The 22,868-nt window shown below is 39.3% G+C and overlaps 1 protein-coding gene across 7 annotated transcripts in view; it reads left to right on the top strand.

Moving 5' to 3' along the window:
* The window catches only part of cdk19 (cyclin dependent kinase 19), a 388,472-nt gene that overhangs the window by 8,476 nt on the left and 357,128 nt on the right, over positions 1-22,868 (top strand). For all 7 annotated transcript variants that reach the window (XR_015754380.1, XR_015754379.1, XR_015754381.1 and 4 more), the window contains exon 2: positions 3,923-3,998. Coding sequence is in view for 4 of the 7 variants with exons in the window: in XM_087983083.1 (XP_087839209.1) it covers positions 3,923-3,998 (76 nt within the window). In the remaining 3 variants the exon portion in view is untranslated. The remainder of the gene's footprint in view (positions 1-3,922; positions 3,999-22,868) is intronic.

The following is a 22,868-nucleotide window of genomic DNA, read 5'->3' as shown; positions in this document are numbered from 1 at the left end:
AAATCTTGTTCTTCTAATTTGTAATTCTTGAACTATTAAAATGTATGTAATTATTCCCCATGAAAATCATTTTTCTTTCAAGATTGGTTATAGGCAGTTGGCATAATTCTCTTTTGCCATTCCAAGGGAGATTTTTATTTTAGCTGTGTAATGCAGATGTGGAATACAGTCAATGGTACTGGAATTGCGTTGATAAATGTTGTTGTTTGTTCTGTTCTTCAATTTTTAGCAATGAGCTATTTGTGACCCAATTGTTTCAAATCAGGTGCCTGAAGTACAGCAGTATTTTGCATAATCAGTGTTTAAAGATTAAAGTATTGCAAAAGGGGAGGATATTTGAAATTCATGTATGAAATATGCCTAGTAATGTGTGGAATTTATTTTTATTGCAATCAAAGCTATTTTTTTCTCTTAATCCATAACCGAGTTGGTTGCCCATAATTTTTAGCAGTCAATACGTTACAGGCAGACTATCCTCCTAGTGTTTGTCAGTGATCCATGGACAATTTCTGGGAGATGAGTGATTCAACCAATAACGTCAGTGCTTTCCAGCAGAGAATTAGATTTGCAACAGTAACAAGGCCTTGATCTGTATTTGTGAATGTTAGACTAAAATCGCAAATAATTCAAGCTCATTTCCATACCAGATTTTCTTCTGATTTCATTCATTTTCTTTCTTGGAGTAGAATTTTATTTGCTACTTGATTACGGTCCAATCTTGTCCTCAATCAAATTTTATATAGAGGCATGGAGACAGGCCCTTTGGCCCAAACTGGTCCATGCCAACCAAAATGTCCATCTATGATAACCCCAATTCCCTGCCCCTAAACCTTTCCTATCCAAGTATTTGTCCAAATGTCTTTTAAATGTTGTTTATGTACCCGTCTCAGCCACTTCTTCTGGCAGCTCATTCCACATGCATATCACCCCTTGTGTAAAAAAGTTGCCCTTCAGGTTCCCTTTTATTCTTTCCTCTCTAACCTCGAACTGATGCCCTCTAGTCCTCGATTCTCCAACCCTGGGAAAAAGACTGAATGCATTTGCCCTATCCATGGCTATTATGATCTTATCAACTTATTTAAAATCCTCCCTCAGTCTCCTATGCTCTAAAGGAAAATGTCCGTCCTTGTCCAACCTCTCCCTTTAACTCAGACCGTTGAATCTTGGCAACATCCTTGTAAATTTCTCCTACACTCTTTCCAGTTCAATAACATTCTTTCTATAGCAAGGTGACCAAAACTGAACTCAATACTCCAAGTGCGGCCTCGCCAACATAGCGTACAACTGCAACATAACATCCCAACTTCTTTACTCGAAGCCCTGACTGAAGGCCAGTATGCCAAAAGCCTTCTTCATATGTCCACTTTCCATCAGGACTCTTTAAATAAGGGTCAGGAGGCAAAATAGTTTTGGTTACTATTACAGAGAACCTTTTGTTGCTCTAATTTTGCGGATCCTTCAATAATATTGAAGTCAGTTTCAATTACAACTGCAATAAACACTTGAAGATTGAAAGTAGTTTTGTGTACTGAAAAGTGTAAATAATTTAAATTGAGTAAAGTGAAAAACAGTAATCAGTTAATTTGATTCAAGTAACTGTGGGTAAAAACAAACATTTACTTTAGCATCTCCGTGATAAAGTGGTAGATTTATATCAATAGTGTACACTTCATAGTAGTTACTATAAAGATTTATTTATAGGAAAATGTCTTTTATGGACTTGAATTTAATCTTTTGGAATATAATTCCTTGCATACGAATCAAATCGGTTTGCAAATTTATGGCCAATCAGTGCATAGTCAGAGGTTTGTGGACGGAATTCCAAACCTTCACAATCTTGAATACTGAAACACGCCTGCCAATGGTGCAGTGAAAGAAGTAGCTGCAGCACAAGGTCAAATTTAAAGGAACATACAGTCCCTAGTGGGTTATAGTGCTGGAAGAGTTTAGATTAGATTAGATTAGATTACATTACAGTGTGGAAACAGGCCCTTCGGCCCAACAAGTCCACACCGACCCGCCGAAGCGCAACCCACCCATACCCCTACATTTACCCCTTACCTAACACTACGGGCAATTTAGCATGGCCAATTCACCTGACCTGCACATCTTTGGACTGTGGGAGGAAACCGGAGCACCCGAGTTTCCAAAATTAAGGCGAAATGAGGACATAAAGGAAATTGAACAGATGGAAGTGAATTTTTGAATTATGGCATTGGATTAGGAGCCAAGCAAATCCGTCAACCTAAAGATAAATAATGAATAATAATGTGAACAGTGAATTTTAAATGAGGCTATTTATAAATGGTGGGAGGTTGAGGCCATGAGTTAAGTGTTTATATTTTGCTTTTTTTCCGCTGAAATTAGTTATTTGTGCTTTGTCATTCATCAGTTGAAATTTGAAAAATCTTGTGTAATTTAAAGTTTTAAATTCCAATTTAAGTCTACCAAAGAATTCTATTGAACCAGTATAACTATGACTCTATCTATGACTCCACTATCTATTGTTTCAAGGTAAAAATTACAAAGAAAAGTAGCAGGTATAAAAGAAACTCATAGCCATTTCGTAGTACAGGAATTGAGTATTGCTGAAAAAAGGTACATTTTGACAAAGCTTTTCGTCTTGCTCTCATCAGAATAATTTGCAAGTGGTGAGTGCTGATAGAATGGACTCTGATAGCAGTATTACATTGGAGAATGCATTAGTTAATGATGTTTGCTCTTTGTTTGTTTGTAGGATACCCACTCTATCTGTATTTTACTTCATAATTACTTCATTTATTACTTTTGTACCTTTTCATTTTTATGAATTTTGTAAACGGTAATGTAAAATGGTAATTTTGTTAATGATGATTGACTTTTCACCTGACAGGTTTTGTTTACATTGTAAACCAGGCAAATTGACCCTGATTGATTAAAGGCATTGCCCTGAAAATATTCGATGATTGGCTGCCTCCTATTTTATAGAGTTGAAACAGGCACAATCAACACCACGTTCCTCTCATACAGTATGATTTGGTTTATTTGCTTAATTAGTATCCTCGCAAATTGTCCTAATGAGTGAAAGCTTTGACAAAATGTGCCTTCATGCTAAGCAAGAAAATAATTCCATTCTATCTTGTTTTCATAACCACTAGAATCTGCCACTTGTGTGGTACTAAATAAACTGGACCCTGGATAGCTGAATCCCATCATTTAGAGGCCAAAAGTAAAATTCCCAATGTGAATAAAACAAAAAACAATAATGCAAGAATCTTTTCAATATAAATCTATAATTTTTGAGTGCGTCAAATGCCACATCTCTAACTTAAGCATAAAGATACATGGATCATGCTTAGTACCTTATTATAATAGCCTCTGTGCTGTTAAGCCTCCAACCCTCAATGTTGCAAAAGTAGTCTCAGCCTCTCTTTTGTACTATCAATATTAGGCTGCTTGGTTTAAAGCTTATGTTACTTTATTCCTTTTAAAACAGTGTTGTTACATTGATAAGTTTCTAGTCCTGTGGCATAGCATACTTTCAATCAAACCGAGGATAAGAATGTGACCGGAGGCACTGCTTTTTCTGATTTCACTCAACATTCGGAGGTATGTGTTGTTAGGGCTGTGTCCATTTTAATTTGGGTTGCCCAGGCCTTTTTTTAAGATACCCATCATATCTGTATTTTAGTTTATAATTACTTCATTTTATTTCTTTTGTGCCTTTTCATTTCTATGAACTTTGAATAATAAAGTGGTTAATTTTGTATCTGACATTTTCATCCCCTATAAGTTCTTTTTATTTCTAATCAAACTTATATTTAACTTCATTATTTCGGCTCTCACTATTATTTGGAACTGTAGTATATTTAGCTATGACTTTCAGAAATGATGTTGTTACATTGCCTTTGACTTAGACAGTTTTGTCTACTTCCTCTGGCAGGAATGATGAGAAAGAGTATGCTCTCAAACAGATTGAAGGCACAGGCATTTCCATGTCTGCGTGCAGAGAGATCGCAGTAAGTATACAAGATAGACTTATCGATTATAGCTTTTTTTGTGACATATTTACTTACAACCTATGACAGCAATTTTTTTTTAATGTTACTGTTTTGGATGGTGGGATGTATGACCTGAGAATGAACTGGGTAATCCCATCAGTATCTGTCTAGATTTGTGAAGTTAATATTAATGTTAAAAAGCAGAAAATTATGTAGAATTGCTAGATCCTATAAAAGAGAAACACCGATTAATTGCATCTTCAGTATAGCAAAACAATTCATCTTGTTAATTCCCATGAGTGAACATTTATTATCTCTTGTTGTAGGTGTTTAAGTGAAAAATGAAAAGAAAATCCATATTTTATCCTTCAATAAGTTGACAATGTGATTTTCCTGGCCTATTACTTTTTTTTATTGTCCTGAACCATTATGATTATCTCTGTGTCATGTGAATTATTGTAACATATAAAGAAATGTACAATACTTGAGAATTAGTGGAACAAATTTAATCTTTCTTCCTTCTTCATAATATAAAACTGTGTGCAAAAGACTTAATCATTGGGTTGCATTGATGTAGTGAACAAGACCAGAAAACCACAAGGCTGCAGGCATGCTGCTGGCTTCGCACCCAGTCCTGTCTTCAGCTGAGGCGAGTTGCAACTTTAGTAGGCCATCTGGAAGGTGAGGAGCAACTGAGAGCCTTGTTAAGTGAGAATGAAAGAAGTTGCATGGGATTTTCCAGAGAGCGTTCAGTTTTCTGATACAGCTAGGGAGGTATGGATCAATTGTCTAGGGGCAGGCATCCAGTGTTGGATGAAAGGCTGGAGATGTGCTGTCAATCAGGCAAGACTGTAAGGCACTGTTTGCCTGGATACTGCCAACCACCCTGCAGAAAAATTCCTTCCTCTCCTCCCCACCCTGTCTACAGTGGTATCTTAGCTGCTATTTGTATTTTCTCATTAATATTTTTGGGACGGGGCTTAGAGAGCATTTTTCTGTCGAAGCACCCTCTGTTACTTATCATTTACTGTACCTGGGTACTCTTCTGAAGCCAGAAAGCCTCAGAGTGGCGTTCCACCTTTCAGAACCAATCTGCTACCAATAATTGATCAGGGAACGTAATTCCATACTAAGAAGGATACCAACGTCAAAATTCCAATGCTTTACGTTTGGCAATGGTTTGTTTCCCAGAAATACCAGAAATGTCATACTTAAATATATACACATCAATTTGCCTTTGGGCTCATGTCAGATCTTTTTGGCAGGATTTACTCCATTAGCCTTCATCTTTCCCAAGGTATCCAAAAGGTACTGGATCTCTTCATGCTTGGCTAAAGATTTAGGTTGAGTGCAAGGTTTTGTCTGCATGCCAGCAGGCTTGTACACTGCATGTCTGGGGGTCTGTCTCCCAGATGTTCCTCTGAAGTTTTAGCCTGGGACTGTTAAGAAACCCACTTTCTATACATTGTTCCAAGCAGGCACAGGTGAGGACTTGTTAATGAAAAGGCAACTGAGGGAGGTACTTTACATTTGGCTGTCTTTGCCACATTCTTGCCAACCAGAAGAATAGGTTGGAAATGAGAAGGAAGCAATACAAAAGCAGGAAACATACTCACTTCACTGACACACTAGATCATCATATTAATATGTTGGACACTGATGTACACTGGTTTTGCTTTTAAAGTTTCCTCATGTAATATTAAGACATTATTATGTACAATAAAAAGAAGAACAAGCCATCATTTCAAATTATGGCATCTTGGAGACTTTGGATTCTGCACTTTTTCTGTAATAGACTTCTACAAGTTGTCCATGCGCTCTGAATGTTCTGACCTGTTTTCAGTAGATACTATGTATGCAGGGAGTTATAACCCGCAACCCAGTGAGGCCTTCTGTTGAAAGTGAAAGCTTTGGGAAACTTTCATTACTTCTAAACTGAAGATTAACAAAGATGTAGGAAATACACAGAAAAAAAAAATCTTTTCAATCAAAGTACTATTTGTTAGGCAAGTTTAACAATTTTCTTGGAAATTTTGTATTTGTATAATCGTTGCTGGAAAGTTTGTTTCCAGTAACAGGACCCAAGGTTCATGCATACCAAAGAAAGGATTTTCAGAATTGTCTTCAGCAATTTGTTTGCTTTTTTATTTATTTATGCACTTGCTTAGTCAAGAAGGGTGAATGGATTTCCTTTCTCGTTCCTCTGCTCCATTGGCCACAACAAAGTTTAAATCTAAAAAAAGGTGATATTATGAGACTATGCAACTCAGTATCAGAAACAAGTTAAATAAAGATACAATACTGCAGATGCTGGAAACCTGAAACAAACGCAAGAATGCCGGAAAAATTCAGCAGATCTGGCATCAAGTATGGAGAGAGAAATAGAGTTAACGCTGAGTCTGGTATAACTCTTTAGAACTGGAAGAACTTCAGAACTCTGGTAGTTCTGAAGAAGAATCATATGAAACTCAAAACGTTAACTGTTTCTCTCCCCACAGATGCTGCTAAACCTGCTCAGAAACAAGTTAACTTATTCCGTAAGTTAACAAATAAAGCACTAGTTTATTGCAAGCATAACCTATTCCAGCAAACATGCAAAGATTATGAATGAAAGGTTCAAAACATGGAAGTATGACCAACCACCCTTCTTGAAACATTATACAGCCTATCTTCAAGATTGTGGGAGAAAGAAACTCTGGAGGGTGTTCTCTTAACTGTTACTTAATCAAAGTAACTTTAAGTTTGGAGAAAAAAATTATTCACACCTTGTCTCACATATTGGTCTGCAGCCAAGTCACTTTCCACATAAGCTATCGCCATTCATCACGACTCACTGGGGTAATGCGCTGTCAACATCTCCTGTTATCCCTGGAGCCAACACAAAAGTTAAAGATTTTAAAATAAGTATGAAAAATTCTTCAGTTTACCTGATTTTCAGACCCAGATTAATAGAAAGCGTGGAGCAGGTTTCTGTAATGAACACAAATTACTATTTATTACAAGTTATAAGACTCTACGTCCTAGTAAATAGTGTAACTCTATCAATTAAACATTAATCACCTTATAACCTCCCCCATCCCACTTTCTCTCTCACTCACTGAAAGAAAAGCATGGAGGGAAACAGAATAATAAAGTAAAACAAAGAACTGCGGATGCTAGCAATCTGAAACAAAAACAAATTGCTAGTGAAACTCGGCATGTCTGGTAACATCTTTGGGGAAGAAAACTGTGTTTACGTTTCAAATAATGAGTCCAGTGACTCTTCATAAGAACTTAGAGAAACAGTGTGTTATATTTTATATAACCAGTTATAACTGGTGACCTGTATGTAGAGTCTAATGACTTGGAAGAAATAGTAATTCTTCAAGTACAGAAGCCTGGTCCATGCTTTCTACCAACCTGGGTCTGAAAATCAGGTAAATTTGAGGAGTTTTGCATTCTTATTTTAAAATTTTTAACTTTTATGATGACTGTAGGAATATTGGGGGTTGACTTCTAGTGCATCACCCCAGTGAGTCGTGACAAGTGTCAATAGATTTTTGTGCCAAGTGACTGGCTGCAACCAGCATTTGGGACAATGTGAATAATTCTTTTTTGCAAATTTAACTGTTAATTAGCCCTGCTTGCAGACATATGTATGTCTGTATTATTTTTCAAGAAGGGTAGTTGGCCAAACTTACACATTTTTAAAACAGAGAGCAAACTGAAAAAAACATTTCAGTAATCTTTGTTCACAAGATCTGTTGATTTGGTTTTTGTTGATCAGAAGATTTCTTCTCAGCCTTCCTTTTCCAAAAGCTTCCACTGCAATAGACACATGGTGTCTGGTACGCTTGTAAAAAGTCTCTGACCTATTAATTAAATTTCATATCAACTGCTAAAGTAAAGATAAACTGGTTTTCTTAAGGTTTAAAGTGGGTTTTGATTGGAGGGGCCAGATAGACAGCTCCTGTGCTGATGGAGATTTAATCACTTGCTTTGTTTCCAGCTCTAAGCGGTCAGTTATCTGAGAACAATTCACAGAGTTGTTGGGAATGAAAGGGCTTTATCATTGGTCTATAGACAAATGACCAATTTTCAATCAACATTTTGTTGCTCGCCAAACCTCTATCTGTGTATCCAATTCTATTTTGACCCCTTCTCTCGCCTTCACTGTTTGATCATGCAGCATTGCCCTTTGATGTGAAGGGCACAGCTTGTCACTGGCCACTTGGGTGTTTCCTTTCTTCCTGGTGGTGGAAATTGAATAAAGATTTCCACGCCTGTTGTCTTTCACTGTGTCTCACACCTGCATACACACAAGAGAGAAAAAATTATAAATTAACATTTTCCAAGCTACCATCAGTTCTCAGGAAGGGTCACAAGAAAAGAAAAGCTCCATCAGTGTACAGAACCCCATGTCTTCAATTTGTCTGCAACTTCAACTTCAATTATTGCTTGTTCAGGCAACATGATGCTAACCAAAAATATCAGGTTACTTACTTTTTAAATCATGCAGCAATCCTTGTAAAACACTGACTTTATACAAATGTCCTTTCTCATTTCATCTGACAATTTAAAAATAGCAAAAATAAGAAGTTAGTCTTGGCACGCTAGTTTTTTTTCTTGGATCAGTTATGGCTGATTGTCTCCAGGAAAAGAGAATTCGGTCATCTCCTTTAAAGAATCCACCACTTAAGGTGATGAGCCCTTCAGCTGGATTTTCAACTCGCACGCTTTGATTGAGAAGGCTTTCAGAGCAAGGTAAATGTTTCCCCTGTGGCAAGCTTTTTTTTTTGGTGTGTTCAATATCAATGTATTTTATTTAACACCAGGTTATAGTCCAACAGGTTTCAGTGCAAGTACAAGCTTTCGGAGTGCTGCTTGTTCGTCAATAGCTACCTGACAAAGGAAAGCCTCTGAAAGCTTGTATTTCCAAATAAACCTGTTGGACTATAACCTGGTGTTATGTGACATTTAATTTTGTCCACCCCAGTCCATTACTGGCATGTCCACAATATACTTTATACCCTCAAGCGGAGTCATGTGACCTCTCAATGATAGTTTCAATGACTTGGTATCTCCATCCTGCAGCTTGTGTTCTTTGCAACTGCAATATTTTTCCCGCAGTAACTAGTGTCTACTACTTTAAACAGTTCTTTTAAAAATATTCAAGATATAAATCTATGTCCAGCTATTGACATTATTAATAAATTACTTCAAATAACACCTCTTCATAACAGTTACAAGTACCTTTTGTCTTCCATTTTTTATATTGTGGTGAGGGAGGTTTCATTATTGTGTGATACATCCTCATTCTAATGTAATTTGTTACTGTTTTATGAATGTGACTTTTAGTTATGGTATGTTGGGTGATGCACTGATTAATAAAGACAGTATTTAAATAGACATTATTAGTCTGAAGGAGTGGAGACTGATGCATTCTTTTGAGCCAGAGCTTTAATTGTGAAGTAAACTTGAATTAAATTCAGGGTTTGATTGTTAGATCAGAGCATTTGGTGATTGAGGTTTCAGCTGTTTTAGCTCTTCCTTTCCAGTTAGGTTATGATGGGTATGAGTCCTTTGCCAGGATTTGAGCACATGATCAATATAGCATTGAAGTGCCAGATTAGATTGAGTTTTGCACTGTTGGATTGTCATTAAAGCAGTACCCTGTCTGTTCAGATGGGTATAAGGTTGTCATTGCCGTATTTAAGGAGGAACAGGAATTTCCCATTGCGCATGGCTAACGTGCTTCCCTCATCCAATTCCACCAAATATGATTACTTTGCTACTAATTTACCAGCAATTGCATAATAGTACAGAACCTGAAGATAGTGCTGGGTCAAAGTCCTGGAATCTCCTTCCTAACAGAACTGTGGCTGTATGTACACCCCGTGGATGCAGTGATTCAAGAAAATTCATGATTCAAGACTAATTAGGGATGAACAATAAATGATAGCCGAGCCAGTGACATCCTGTGAATGAATAACTTTACAGAAAGGATATGATGCTGAAGATTTACATCTTGCAGTTGTGTCAGGATAGATGCCAGAATGCCACCATTAATGCAATCGCAGCAATTTATATGCTGTAGAAATCAGTTGACAAGTTAACTCTGAAACTGGCAATTATAGATATTGCATGAAGGAAGAAATGGATAGCCATAGGTTTTCCAAGCTTCATGGAAATTAAAAAAGGGATAAAAGCTTGCACATATTCCTTTTTGTTTGTCGAGAATTGGTCCCCACACATGAATGTGTGTCTTTTCTAGCAAGCCTAAATGCATCATGTTAAGAGCGTGACTGATTATCTTACATAGTTCATCAGTGCAGTTATTAGCATACTTAGGATTGTTCACCAAGTGCTATCCGATCACAGAATCATATCTAACTGTAGATGTTTTGTTTTGGGATTTACAAGTGTGGGCTGGTTGAGCATGGTTTGTATTCTGCTTATTACGAACAACTGAAAGACCATGCTATTTGATTTAATGAACCAGTCATCTACATACCTGCATGGCACCAGGGCTAAAATTATACTTTACGTTGTTCAATTGTGTGTTAGGCTGGATGCCTTTTTGATCTGATGGTAGCATCTTGTTAGTGGAAAATAACACTTTCATAGCAGCAACATGGAATGACTTCTGAACTTGTTGTTAAACTTTGAGATGATTTGCCTTTCCAGAACAATTCAGAATAAACAGCCTTTTCAGGCCCATTTGCAATATGCCTGTTCGTATGATTTTGCTTTTTGGGATGAGGTTTAGTGATGTTCAAAATTAAAACACCTTATACAGCTTCTGCAAAAAAAAAACATGGATTTTGAAGTTTAGGAAGCCAAGGAGAATGTCCTGTAAGTCTTCAAAATTCGTATTTGTTTTTACATCTGCTAAGAGAATCAATCAGAATCTTGGTTCCAAATTCAAAAAAGCAACACATATGGAGTGTTCCTTTGGAGTGCCAGCTATTACTTTGTGCATAACTGCCTGAATGGGATCTGAATTAAAAATATTTTCACAAAATGACTGACTCGCCTTCATACTCCATGTATATGACTAGTCTTCATCTCTAATTTGACCATTGAATGTCAACAGACCGTTTTATCAGGAGGGCTTTGCTGGATAATGACCAGGAGTGTACTCGATGCCTGATTTTTGCATTGCTCTTCCTTTCCTGACTCCCCAGAGGCACAGAGATCAATTGTAGATTCTGTTTCCCACAGACAATCTCCTTTTTACTTTGTATGGGGGAAGGGGGCGTAATGCAGGCTCACTATTGATTTTAAGTATTTTTGATAAATAAGGGAACAATTTTTATTAGAATTGTTAGAAGTGAGTTTATTTTATTTTTGTTTGTATCTTATGTGTATAGTTCAGTTCACGTTGAGTGATTTATTATCTGTTGTATTCGAACACTACATTTTTCTGTTCCTATTTATACTGATGATAGCTAGAATAGAGCTATGATGTTTTGTTTCACATCTTTAGTTTGTTGTACTTTAAATAATAGACAATTTATAAATAGTCTATAGTCTATAATTGAAAATATGTTTCCAGAAAATTGAATAAATCTCTAAAATAAGTATAATAATGTGTAATAATTCACTTACACTGGTGGCTGGCTTCCAGCTGAATGAGATGATCCGGAATTTTGGAAGTGGCTTTTGCTTCCACACCTCTGATAATTAGTTGTTTCTGCCCAAAAATGGAATACTGTAATTGCCCTGTTGTTGAATTTCAACTTATGGTCTAATTACTTTTGTCAGAGAAATTTTAAGCCAATCTGTTTATAAAACAGCTTGTGTAGGGGCATTTTTCCTCTTATTGCAGGATTCACAGTTTGATCAGTTTTTTTTTGACATGTAATGTTATCTTAACTGATGCAATCCCATATAGTGCTATTTATGTCGCTTGGTCACATGGTATCTTGCAGCATACTGGATATTTGTAACTCAGTTAGCTGTTAACCAACTGAAAGCTATTGTTATACGAAGTAAGACTGACTAAATCATTATTTACAAAGTTCTTGAAGGTCTTTCACAATTTAATATTTGGAAGGGCCTCCAAAACTGAGTGGTATCCTGTAGATTATGAAGCAAATTGTTGGCTCTCTAACCTGGTTTTGTTTCCTAGATGTGTCTTCACTACAGCATTAGTTATGGTATGTCTGACAGTTATTTTAAATGTATGAACATTATAAAATCATTGAATTCCGGCAAATAGTTTTGTCATCTCTGGCATCAGATCATATCTAGCTCTGAGCAGTACCAGGAGCAGTAGACCCTGTGTTTCCATGGTTAGTTCAGGACAAAAGAGCTATTGGACCTTTATTATGCTGTTAACACCATTCTTTTCATATCAATGGACAATGGTCAAAACTAGAAGCACAGAAACTACCTTATTGAGTGAAGTGTCTCACCCAGGAATACCATCACATGGTCGGAACACCTAATCTTTGGAAAAGTTTAATGGTAAATTTTGGTCTGGCTAGCTTCAATCTGGAAGAACCAATCCATTCTGGTAAGTCTGGTAAAATATTACTGAATTGTTGACTTGGCAGCTTGAAAAAAAGAGGTGGTCTATTGTTAAAATCACCAACTGCAAAACTATAGACAAAATGGAAATTTTTGCAGTGCATCTTGTACATAGAACACGTTGCTGCAACTGTATGCATCAGTGGTGGAGGGAGAGAATGTTTGTGGATGTGGTGCCAATTAAGTAGGCTGCTTTGGTATCAAGCTTCTTGACTGTTGTTGGATCTGTACAGACAAGAGAAGTGTATTCCATCATACTTCTGACTTGTGCCCTGTAGATAGTGGATAGGTTTTGGGGAGTCAGGAGCTGTCTCGTCTCTACAAGATTCCTAGCTCTGACCTACTTTTAGACGGTATTTATATGGCTAGTCTAATTCAGTTTGCAGGTTGTTATTAGTGGTGGATTCAGTGATAGCATGGTCAAGGATGTTAAGGGATGATGTTTAAACTTACCCTTGTTGGACATGGTGATCATGTGGCACTTGTATGGCACAAATGTTACTTGACATTTGGCACCCTATTCCTGAATAATGTGCATGCCTTGCTGCATTTGGACATGGGCTACTTACAATGGGTTCTAATGCAGTTCTATATCTGTTAAATAAGAAGAGAAAAATTGTAGGCACGACTCTAGATATGGTCTCGCCAATGCTCTGAATGACTGTAATAAAACGTCCCTACTTTTATACTCTATCACCCTTTCAGTAAACAATTTTTTTTAAACCTTCCTAATAATTTTCTGTGTTTGCATTTTCATCTCTGATTCATGTACCAGACCCATTTGTACCTCAGTTCTACAGTCTCTCTTCATTTACGTTAATGCTGCTTTTCCAGTCTTTGTCAAAGTGGACACGTTCACACTTTTCCACATTCTCATCTGTCCATTTACTCAAACTATTTGTAACACTTTGCAAATTCCCTGTGTTCTGTTGACCACTTATTTCCCAATCTTGGAGATAGCCTAAAGCATAACTCTTATCAACTTCACATATCATATTGCCTGAGTTACTATTCAACTAAGCCTAGCTAATGTGAATTATTAGGCTTTCTTTTACCATGAATTCTGTCACAGCTGAGCATGTTGCCATTTTAATCCAAAGGTCTCACAGACAAATGCATGACTATTTAACATTGAGTTCAAAACCCTGTCTGATTTTTCTAGGATTAGGTTGTTGCAACAGGCAATTGTAGCATTTTTGGCTGTGCTCCTGCTGAGATCAGCTATCTGAAGACCGATCAATAATTTAAAAAAAAAACCCTCTGTTTATATGTAACCTTTTAACATGGACAGTTATCTCAATCCATTTCACAGGGGCAAATCAGATGAAAATGGATGTCCACTTGAAAAATATTTGCCCAGAAAAGAAAATGTATTTATGAAATGTCTTTATGATTTAATGTCCATTATGATTTAAAGTAAAATCACTACTGTTGACTGCAAAATCTGGATCATTAAATTTTCCATGTAAGTTTCTAAGAACTAGGAAACCCATTAAAGGAGATTTTTTTAGATTTAGATTAGATTACAGTGTGGAAACAGGCCCTTCGGCCCAACAAGTCCACACCGACCTGCCGAAGCGAAACCCACCCATACCCCTACATTTACCCCTTACCTAACACTACGGGCAATTTAGTATGGCCAATTCACCTAACCTGCACATCTTTGGACTGTGGGAGGAAACCGGAGCACCCGGAGGAAACCCACGCAGACACGGGGAGAACGTGCAAACTCCACACAGTCAGTCGCCTGAGTCGGGAATTGAACCCGGGTCTCTGGCGCTGCGAGGCAGCAGTGCTAACCACTGGGAGGTGGTGGCTCAGTCAGGTAGGAGCCTTTTGCATCATCCCTCCTAGGCCAAGAGAAACTCCCTGGCCTCCAAGAAAGTTTTGGGACATATCTGTCCTGATCATGGTATCTCTTTGACTGCTGTTTTGATTAGCATGTGGAGATGTCAGATTTGGATTGGGTTGGACAAAGTCAAATCGAATAACACCAGGTTATAGTCCAAGAGGTTTATTGGAAATTGCAAGCTTATGGAGCTCTGCTTTTTCCTCAGGCATGGTATGATTGAGAGGGTACAAGGCACAGTATTTATAAGCAAAAAGTCAACAACTTTTAAAAGTAGCTGCCCTTGTTGAATCCTGTAATCAGTTAGGAAATAGATTGGTGATTAAAATGCAAAATTCAGATTCCTTTCAAGTCTTTGTCCCTAGATAATTAAAGGTTTTTAACAATGTACAACAGGTGACATCTCAGGTTAGACAATGCACTTTAGGTGTAATGTCCCACATTGAATTTATGTTTTAAGATGAGGTCAGGTTATTTTGTTTGCTAGAAAAGAATTTTGAATGAAATAATTCCCCTGTGTGTGTGAGAGTGAGAGAGAGAGAGTTTGGGTGTGAATGTGTGAGTGTGTCTGTGCCTGTGTGTGTGTTGACAGAGAGACAGTGAGTATGTGTGCGTGCATTTGCGAGTGTGTGAGTGTCTGTGTGTGGGAGTATATAGTGTGGTGGGTTACCTGTAGTACGACATGAACCCAGGATCATGGTTGAGACCATCATACTGGGTATGGAACTTAGCTCTCAGCCTCTGCTCAGCGTTTTTACTTCTTGCATATCTTGAAGTCCGCCTTGGAGAACGCTCGCCTGAAGGGTGGAGGCTGATTGTCCTGGACTGCTGAAGTGTTCCCCCACTTGGAGGGAACCCCCTGCGTGTTGATCGTTGTCTGATGTCCATTCATCCGTTGTCGTAGTGTCTGCATGGTCTGACCAATGTACCATGGCTCCGGGCATCCTTGCCTGCAGCATGTAAAATAGACGATATTGGCTGAATTAGGGGATTGAGCAAGAGTTGAGTTTTGAATTTTTGACTCCTTTAACTTCCCACCTGTCTTGACCTGCAACATCTCATCTGGGGTGCAACCTGTCATTTAAATATATCTACCATAACTTCTTAGATTTTGTGAATTAATTCATCTGGATAATTGGATAGAAAGTTTTTCCTCTCAATATGAATTAAATTATGCAGAAATAACTTAACAGAGACCGTATCCTGTCACCAAGTCACCCTTTATTTACTCATGGAGAGTCCTTGACACTGATACTGCTGCCCCAGAGCCAGCTGTCTGAACAGAACCACTGACACTCCTGTTTATATGTCAGCCAAGGCTCCCTGATTGGACCAGATTAACAGCCTCAATCAGAAAACTCATATTCTATGAGGTCCACCTGGCTGATCTCACTACAATCCCTACATCCCTCCCCCTCTGAATCTGAAGACATAGGCCATTTTTTTGTTTTGTAGCTCCTCCTGGGGTATTTTAGCACTGGGTCAGCTTCCTCCAACTCTGTCTCTGATCCAGGCAGTGTAAAAGGCACAGGAGCTTGTCTCTTGTGCCTGGAGTGTCTTGGGAAAAAAAATTATTCTCCTGTTCAGGTAGCAAAGGCATCAAGGTGGCAACATCCATCACGTCCATTTCAGATCCGGAGGTATCTTTAACATGGAAAGGGAGAACACACTGGTTCTGGAACAGCCGGAAAAACAGTTGAATTGCCGAGCATGTTTTGCTTCCACATTGTTTGCAAATTTGCAGCTTTCAAATGGTCCACATGCTTGTTCAGGACCATTGCACCTACCTGAACTTCATATGTCACAGGGCATGACTTTGTGTTGATCGTGTGTCTTACCCATACGGGGCTATTTGCATGGTTCCCACAGCAAAACTCATCCCCTGAAGTAAGCTGTTGCTCTCTCATAGCGGATCCTGCACCCGACCTCCCCCATGTCCAGGAAAATCAGATTTAACCTGATGCGGAGTCTTCTCCCTGTTAGCAACTCTGCTGGAGCTATCCCTGAAGTTGCATGAAGGATGGTCCCATAATCAAACAGGAGCCAGTATCGTTTGGTGTCTAGTGAAGCTGTAGGCTGTTTCTTTAGGCTTGTCTCAAAGTTTAGACTGTTTGTTCCGCCAGACTTGAATGATTGATAGTATGGAGCTGGCCTTGTAGGTCAAATCCCATTCAACCTTCGGAAATACTCAAATTCCCCACTGGTAAACGATGGCTCAGTATCTGTGACTGACACTTATGTGCATTGCAAAAGATGCACATGGTTTTTCCAACGTTGTCCCCACATTTGACGAATGAACTGTATGCATGTCCAGTTATTTTGAGTGGCATCCATGAAAGGACCAGTATAGTTGATGTATAACAGAGTCCAGGGTTTATCCAGTCATTCCAGCGAATGTTGGGGAGCTGCTGGCGGTTATTTTTGTCTTTGTTGGCACTGCCCCACCAATGTGACTATGTTAAATCCTGCCCACCAGACATAACTTCTCATCAACATCTTCACTTTGGAAATCCCTGCATGATTCCAGTGAAGTTCAGCCGATATCTGGTGGGAACCTTTTGCTTGGGTCAATCACTCTTGCTCTCCATAATAATGTGCTGCCCTCTACTGTGAGCTGGTCTCTCAGGGTCCAACAAGGTTTCAGTTCTGGTTATGATGGCCCTTTGGTTTCCCCCATCACCACCAGCTGTTTCAGTTTTGCCAAGACCTGATATTTCTGAGACCAAAGTCTGATGATGTCAACTGTGATTGGAAGTGTCTCCAAAAAAACTTCAAACTCTGATTGACTGTTCGAGTGGCAAGAGCACCGGTGAGTAATCTTCCAGTGGGAACTGGCTAGTGCATCTGCATTTGCTACGTAGCCTCCTGGCCAATGTTCCAATTTGTAACTATATGCACTTAGTATTTAGAGCCCTCTGCTGAATTTGGCCTGAAGCTATGGATGGTACTGCCTTGTTATCATTAAGTACAGCTAGCAGAGGTTTGTGGTCCATTATTTTTACAAACTTATGTCTGTAAAGATCTGATGGAACTTCCTGGCTCTAAATATGACTGCCAAACTTTCCTTATCTGGGCATATTTTGCTCCGTATAAGCAAAAGTCCAAATGTATGTGCTATTGGATGTTCCTCTTCTTTGGGCCACCTATGAGCTATTCCTAAGCCATATGGGGAGGCATTGCATGTCAATACCAGGTCTTGCTTGGGATCATAGTGTGCCAATACCTGAAAGGATGATAGCTGTTTCTTCACTTTCCTGGAAGCAATGGCTTGGCTATGCAACAGTTTCCAAGACTGACTCTTGGTTGATGTAAAGTATGAAGAGTTGATGCAAAGGTGCTAGGATGGATGGTAGGTTATATATGAACTTTCCATAATAGTTCACCAGCCCAATGAAAGATCTACACTCTGATACTGATGTGGGAGCTGCAGCACCTTTGATCTCTCTTACTTTACCTTCCAACGGGTGTAACCTGGTCTTGTCAACTCTGTAGCCCAAGTAGGTCACTTGGCTACATGGACCACATATTTTCCCTTCTAAGGCATAACAAAGTCACCCTTTATTTACAAGTGATGGGTCCTTGACTGTGATTCGGCTCCCTCAGGGCCTGCTCTCAGACATTTCTGTTTTATTGCCTTTTTTAAACTCTGAGATTCCTTTTATTGTGAACTCTTTCCCCCCCCCCCCCCAACCACGACCATTGCACCCAGCAGTGGTGCATATATTTTTCCCAAATCGCATGGTTATGTGTGCACAGTAACACAGTAAAAAGACACTGTTGTGCAAAAACTATTCTATATTTTGCACCACCAGGAAAACACCCATGTGGCTAGTGACACGTAACAAAAATAAGCCTGATAAAGTCAATGCTTACATGAAAAATGAAGTGGGAGGTAGACAGAGAAGGAGGGGACTAAATAAAAATAAAGTTTGAGGGGGAGATAAAGCACTCCATCCCCTGCAGTGCCCACCTCTCCCTAAAGGCATCAACGTTCCTGTTTGTATCTGTCAGCCAGGGCTCCTTGATTCAACCAGGTTATAACAGCCCCAATCAGGGAAGTCATTCTATGCGGTCCATCTGGCTGACCTCATTACCATTACTGAATATATATCCATATTGTCCTACAACTTTTTGAGACTTGGTCAATTTGTAATTGTATAAATTGCTGTTGTGACCTAATTTCATTTGAATCGGTATAATGTCCCTGACTCCCTACAGAGAAGTGATTTTCCCCAATTTACGTTATGAAATAAGCCTAAATCAAGGTGCAGGTAAAATCTGAAAATACAAAGCATGTCTTTGATGTGACGGTACTATGCATTTTAAGAGGGATTTGTTCTGTGCTACTTCTCTACAAGAGAAGTACCGGAGTGTCGTCTTTGGAAGCAGTGGGTAAACGGCTTTGAGCTCCCTGGATTTCATTTTTATTTAAACATTGTTATTGAAAAAGTTTTTCTTTACAAAATTATAAAATTACAAAAATATGAAGCTATAACAACAAAAACAACAATAAACCAATTATTATTCTACTCTACAAAAGAACTCGCAACTGCATCCATTACACATCAATAAATAAGTAAGTAAATAAATAAAGCCGCTCAGTGTTACAAGGCCTCAGCTCTCAACCTTCAAGAGCATCAATTATTAAACCCAGGTTTGCTCGAAACTCTTTCTCTCAGGATTAGGCTTAGTAAACCAAACCACCATGGCTAGACAAAAGCTCTAACAAAAATGGCAGACAGATCTGCTTCGAAATAATTCAAAAAGGGCTGCCATGTCTTATTAAAACAAAAGTCCATTTTCTGATGCACCATATTTGTAAGAAAGTCCAAAGGAATGTATTCCATAATTAACTTGTGCCATCCCGGCAGACCGGGGGTTCTCAGACACCCAGCACGTCAGAACGTTCTTCCTCGCACAAAAAATGAGGATGCTGAAAAGCTTTCTCCCATGTACATCAAGGGAGATAAATTCGGCAAATCCAGGAGAAGAGAAACCAGGTCCACCTTGACTTCGGTCCCCAAGATCCTCTCTATTACTCCTGCCACAGTGCTCCAATATGTATGGAGACTGTGGCAGGATCACAAACAATTCATGAGGGTACTCGTATTTATTTCATGTTTGGGGTACCCTGCTTAAAATTTGCAAGACGATCTGGGGCCAGATGAGCCCTATGAAGAAGCTTTAACTGAAGAGCATGGGACCCATGCTATTGAAATCTTCTTCACACTCTCACAAATGTCCTACCAAGTTTCCAGAGTGATCTCCACTCCTAACTCTCTCTCCCAAACCTCCCGTAATCGCTCAATATCACCTGAGGAACCTCCCCCAACAAATGAAAGAGTACTCATTGAAAGAGTACTTTTAGCCTGAAGCACCTCTTTTCCATGTCAGATCTATAACACTCAGTCAGAAGCATTGTCTCTTTTCAAATAAAATCTCTGATCTGTAAAAAACGGAAGAGGTCCCAACTCGATAATCGATAACTTAAGAGTTATTTTTTCAAATGACATTAAAGTTTCATCATAAAACCGGTCACCCAAACAAGGGACTCCCCTATCCGCCCAGGATTTAAACCTGGGATGCATTGTCCCTGGCCGGAAATGTGGCATACCAACTATGGGAGTATGGAAAGATGTTTTAGACATATTACCATCCATCTGTCTCATTGCCCTGCACGCTTTGACAGTGTTAATAACTATTGGATTGTGGCAACCTTCCATAACTATCCTCATTTTGTCCAGAAACAACAGGTTAATAAGAGGGCAGTTTGCCTGGAAGGCCTCAATGTCCAACCATATCAATGCCAAGTCCTCACATGCCCAATCACTCTCAAAACATAAAAGGGAGCTCAACTGATAACTTGTGACATCCAGGAAATCTACTCTTCTCAATCCCTGGGGCATTTGCAATTTCATAAGCTTGATAAGAGGCCACTTATGGTGCCAAGTAAAAGAACTAAACCAACCATTTAGTTTCTGAAACGTTTGTCTAGAAAAAGAGCAACTTGACCTAGCCATGATATTGGAAGGGCCCCCATCTTTGAAGGTCTTGTTTAATATTGTTAAACAAATAAACAAAATTAGCCTTGAATGACTGATCAAAATTAGGGGTAACAGAAAGGCCCAAATAAAGAAAGCCTCCCTGTGCCCACTTAAAGGGGAACCTACCTTCAAAGTCCAGTATTCCCCTAAGACCCCCCCCCCCCCCCCCCAACCCATGGCATAGCCTCTGATTTTGAGAAATTGATCTTGCAACCTGAGAAAAAGCCAAATTAATTCATACACTGTATCAAATAGGGCACCGAAACCGTTGGGTTCGAAAGAAAAATGAGAACATCATCCGCATATAATGTGATCTTATGCACCTTAGTCCCTACCTTTGGGGCAGCTATATCAGGGTCCCCACGAATGGCCTCTGCCAGCAGCTCAATCTCCAATGTGAAGAGCAAAGGTGAGAGAGGGCAGCCTTGCTGACTGCCCCTACCAATGTTAAAATTATCAGACCTTATACCATTGGTGAGAACTGCCGCCAGAAGATCACTGTAAAGGACCCATACCCATCTAGTGAACACTTCACCCAGGCTAAACCGCTCCCTTTCACCTGGTCAAATGCCTTCTCCGTGTCCAAGGAAACCATCGACCGTTGCTGGCACACTTGAATCATGTTAAGCAGTCTCCCAGCATCATTAGAAGATCTGCAACCCTTTATAAAGCCTGTCTGATATTCCGGAACAATACAGGGCAACACCCTTTCCAACCTCAATGTCAGTCTTCGATTAAAATTTTAAAATCAGAGTTTAAAAGCGAGATGGCTTATAAGAAGCACAGTCTTCCAGCCTCCTCCCTTTCTTGAGGATAAGAGAGATATTAGCCTCTTTCAAGGATGGCAGGAGGCAATCCAACTGTATGAATAGTTAGACATGTCTAACATTGGTCCTGACAGTATGTTTACACACTCTTTATAAGACTCACTGGGCAAGCCATCAGGGCCTGGTGCCCTTCCACTTTGAAGTTGCCTCACTGCCTCCTGTATCTCTTGGGCTGTTAGTGGAGCACTAAGGAGAGATGCCTTTTCAGCAGACACACCAGAAAGATCCAAATTCCTAAAAGAAGACTCCATCTTATCCCATCTGTCCTCACAGCATTCAGACTGGTAAAGTTCAGAGTAAAACCTCCGAAACGCCTCATTGATCTTTTTAGCATCATAAGTAAGAGTCCTATTTCCTTCCCTAATAGAAGCAATTGACTGGGAGACATTCTTCTTCCTGACCAAATATGCCAAGTATTTACCCGACCTATTGCCATGCTTAAACAGACTCTGCTTCGCAAAGGAAAGTTTCTTCCTTGCTGTATACGTTAGCATGGAGTTTAAAGTGGATTGGAGAGCTGTGATTTGCTGTAGCTTAGTCAGTGATGGTTTACTGTAATATGCCATCTCAGTTGCCTTCAGTCATGCCTCACACAGACATTGCTGCTCTCCCTTCTGTCGCTTCTGGCTAGCAGAGTATAAGATAATTATCCCTTTAGCATAGGCTGTAGCAGTCTCCCAAAGACTGGAAGGATTATGAGCTGTACCTGAGTTGGTGGCCAAAAAGCTTCAAATTCCCTCGAAGTATTCTACAAACTTGCTGTCCTTGAGGATGAAGGGATCCATTTGCTAGTACCATGAGCCCATTGCACCACCCTTAATCTTAACCATTAAATACACCGCGGCATGATCAGAGATGGCAATATTCTCAATCGAACAGGATGCCACCAAATCTAAAAAAGAGGCGGGAGTAAGGAAATAATCAGGCCTTGTATGGCATTTATGAGGATTGAAAAAGAATGTAAAATCTCTGCCCGTCGGGTGTATCCAAATGTCTACCAACCCCAGTTCCACACAGAGATCACCCAACTGCTTAGATTGTGAAGAATGTTTTGGGGGGGGGGGGTGGTTTTGGGCATTCTATCCAGCATAGAATCCATAAGGCAATTAAAGTCGTTCCCCTCACCCCCATAATAATATGCTGCAACACCAAGGTCATCAGCTTAGATCATGCATCAGTCAGAAATTTAAGAGGGTGGACTGGAGGACAGTAGACATTCAAAATACCATATTCCTCGCCCTGTATAAGGGCCTTAAGAATAACAAACTGACCATTCTCATCTTTAACACAGTCTACTAAATTAAATGGGAGCCCCTTCCCGATGAGTATTGCCACTCCTCTGCTCCTAATACTAAAAGATGAGAAAAACACCCAATCAAACCCACCATGCTGTAACTTCAAGTGTTCCACATTATAAAGATGGGTCTCCTGTAATAAGGCAACATCCACCCTCTCCTTTCTAAGGCTAGACAACACCTTTTTTTTTAACTGGCGAATGATCCCTCAGATATTCCAGGTGCACCACTTAAGAATGCTGCTAACCATGATCCTTTACAATCACCTTTGACCTGCTGAGAGGACAAATTCATCTTACAACACACTGAACATACTCAAAAGGAGACTTGTAGAGTCTATTTACAAAAAAACTAACTAC

The sequence above is a fragment of the Chiloscyllium plagiosum genome, unplaced genomic scaffold, assembly GCF_037043375.1.
Source record: "Chiloscyllium plagiosum isolate Xiang-an unplaced genomic scaffold, Cpla_swu_hap1 HiC_scaffold_3, whole genome shotgun sequence".
In the NCBI taxonomy this organism is placed as follows: Eukaryota; Metazoa; Chordata; class Chondrichthyes; order Orectolobiformes; family Hemiscylliidae; genus Chiloscyllium; species Chiloscyllium plagiosum.
The sequence above is the reverse complement of the archived record's forward strand: the minus strand, read 5'-3'. Positions and strand labels throughout refer to the sequence as shown.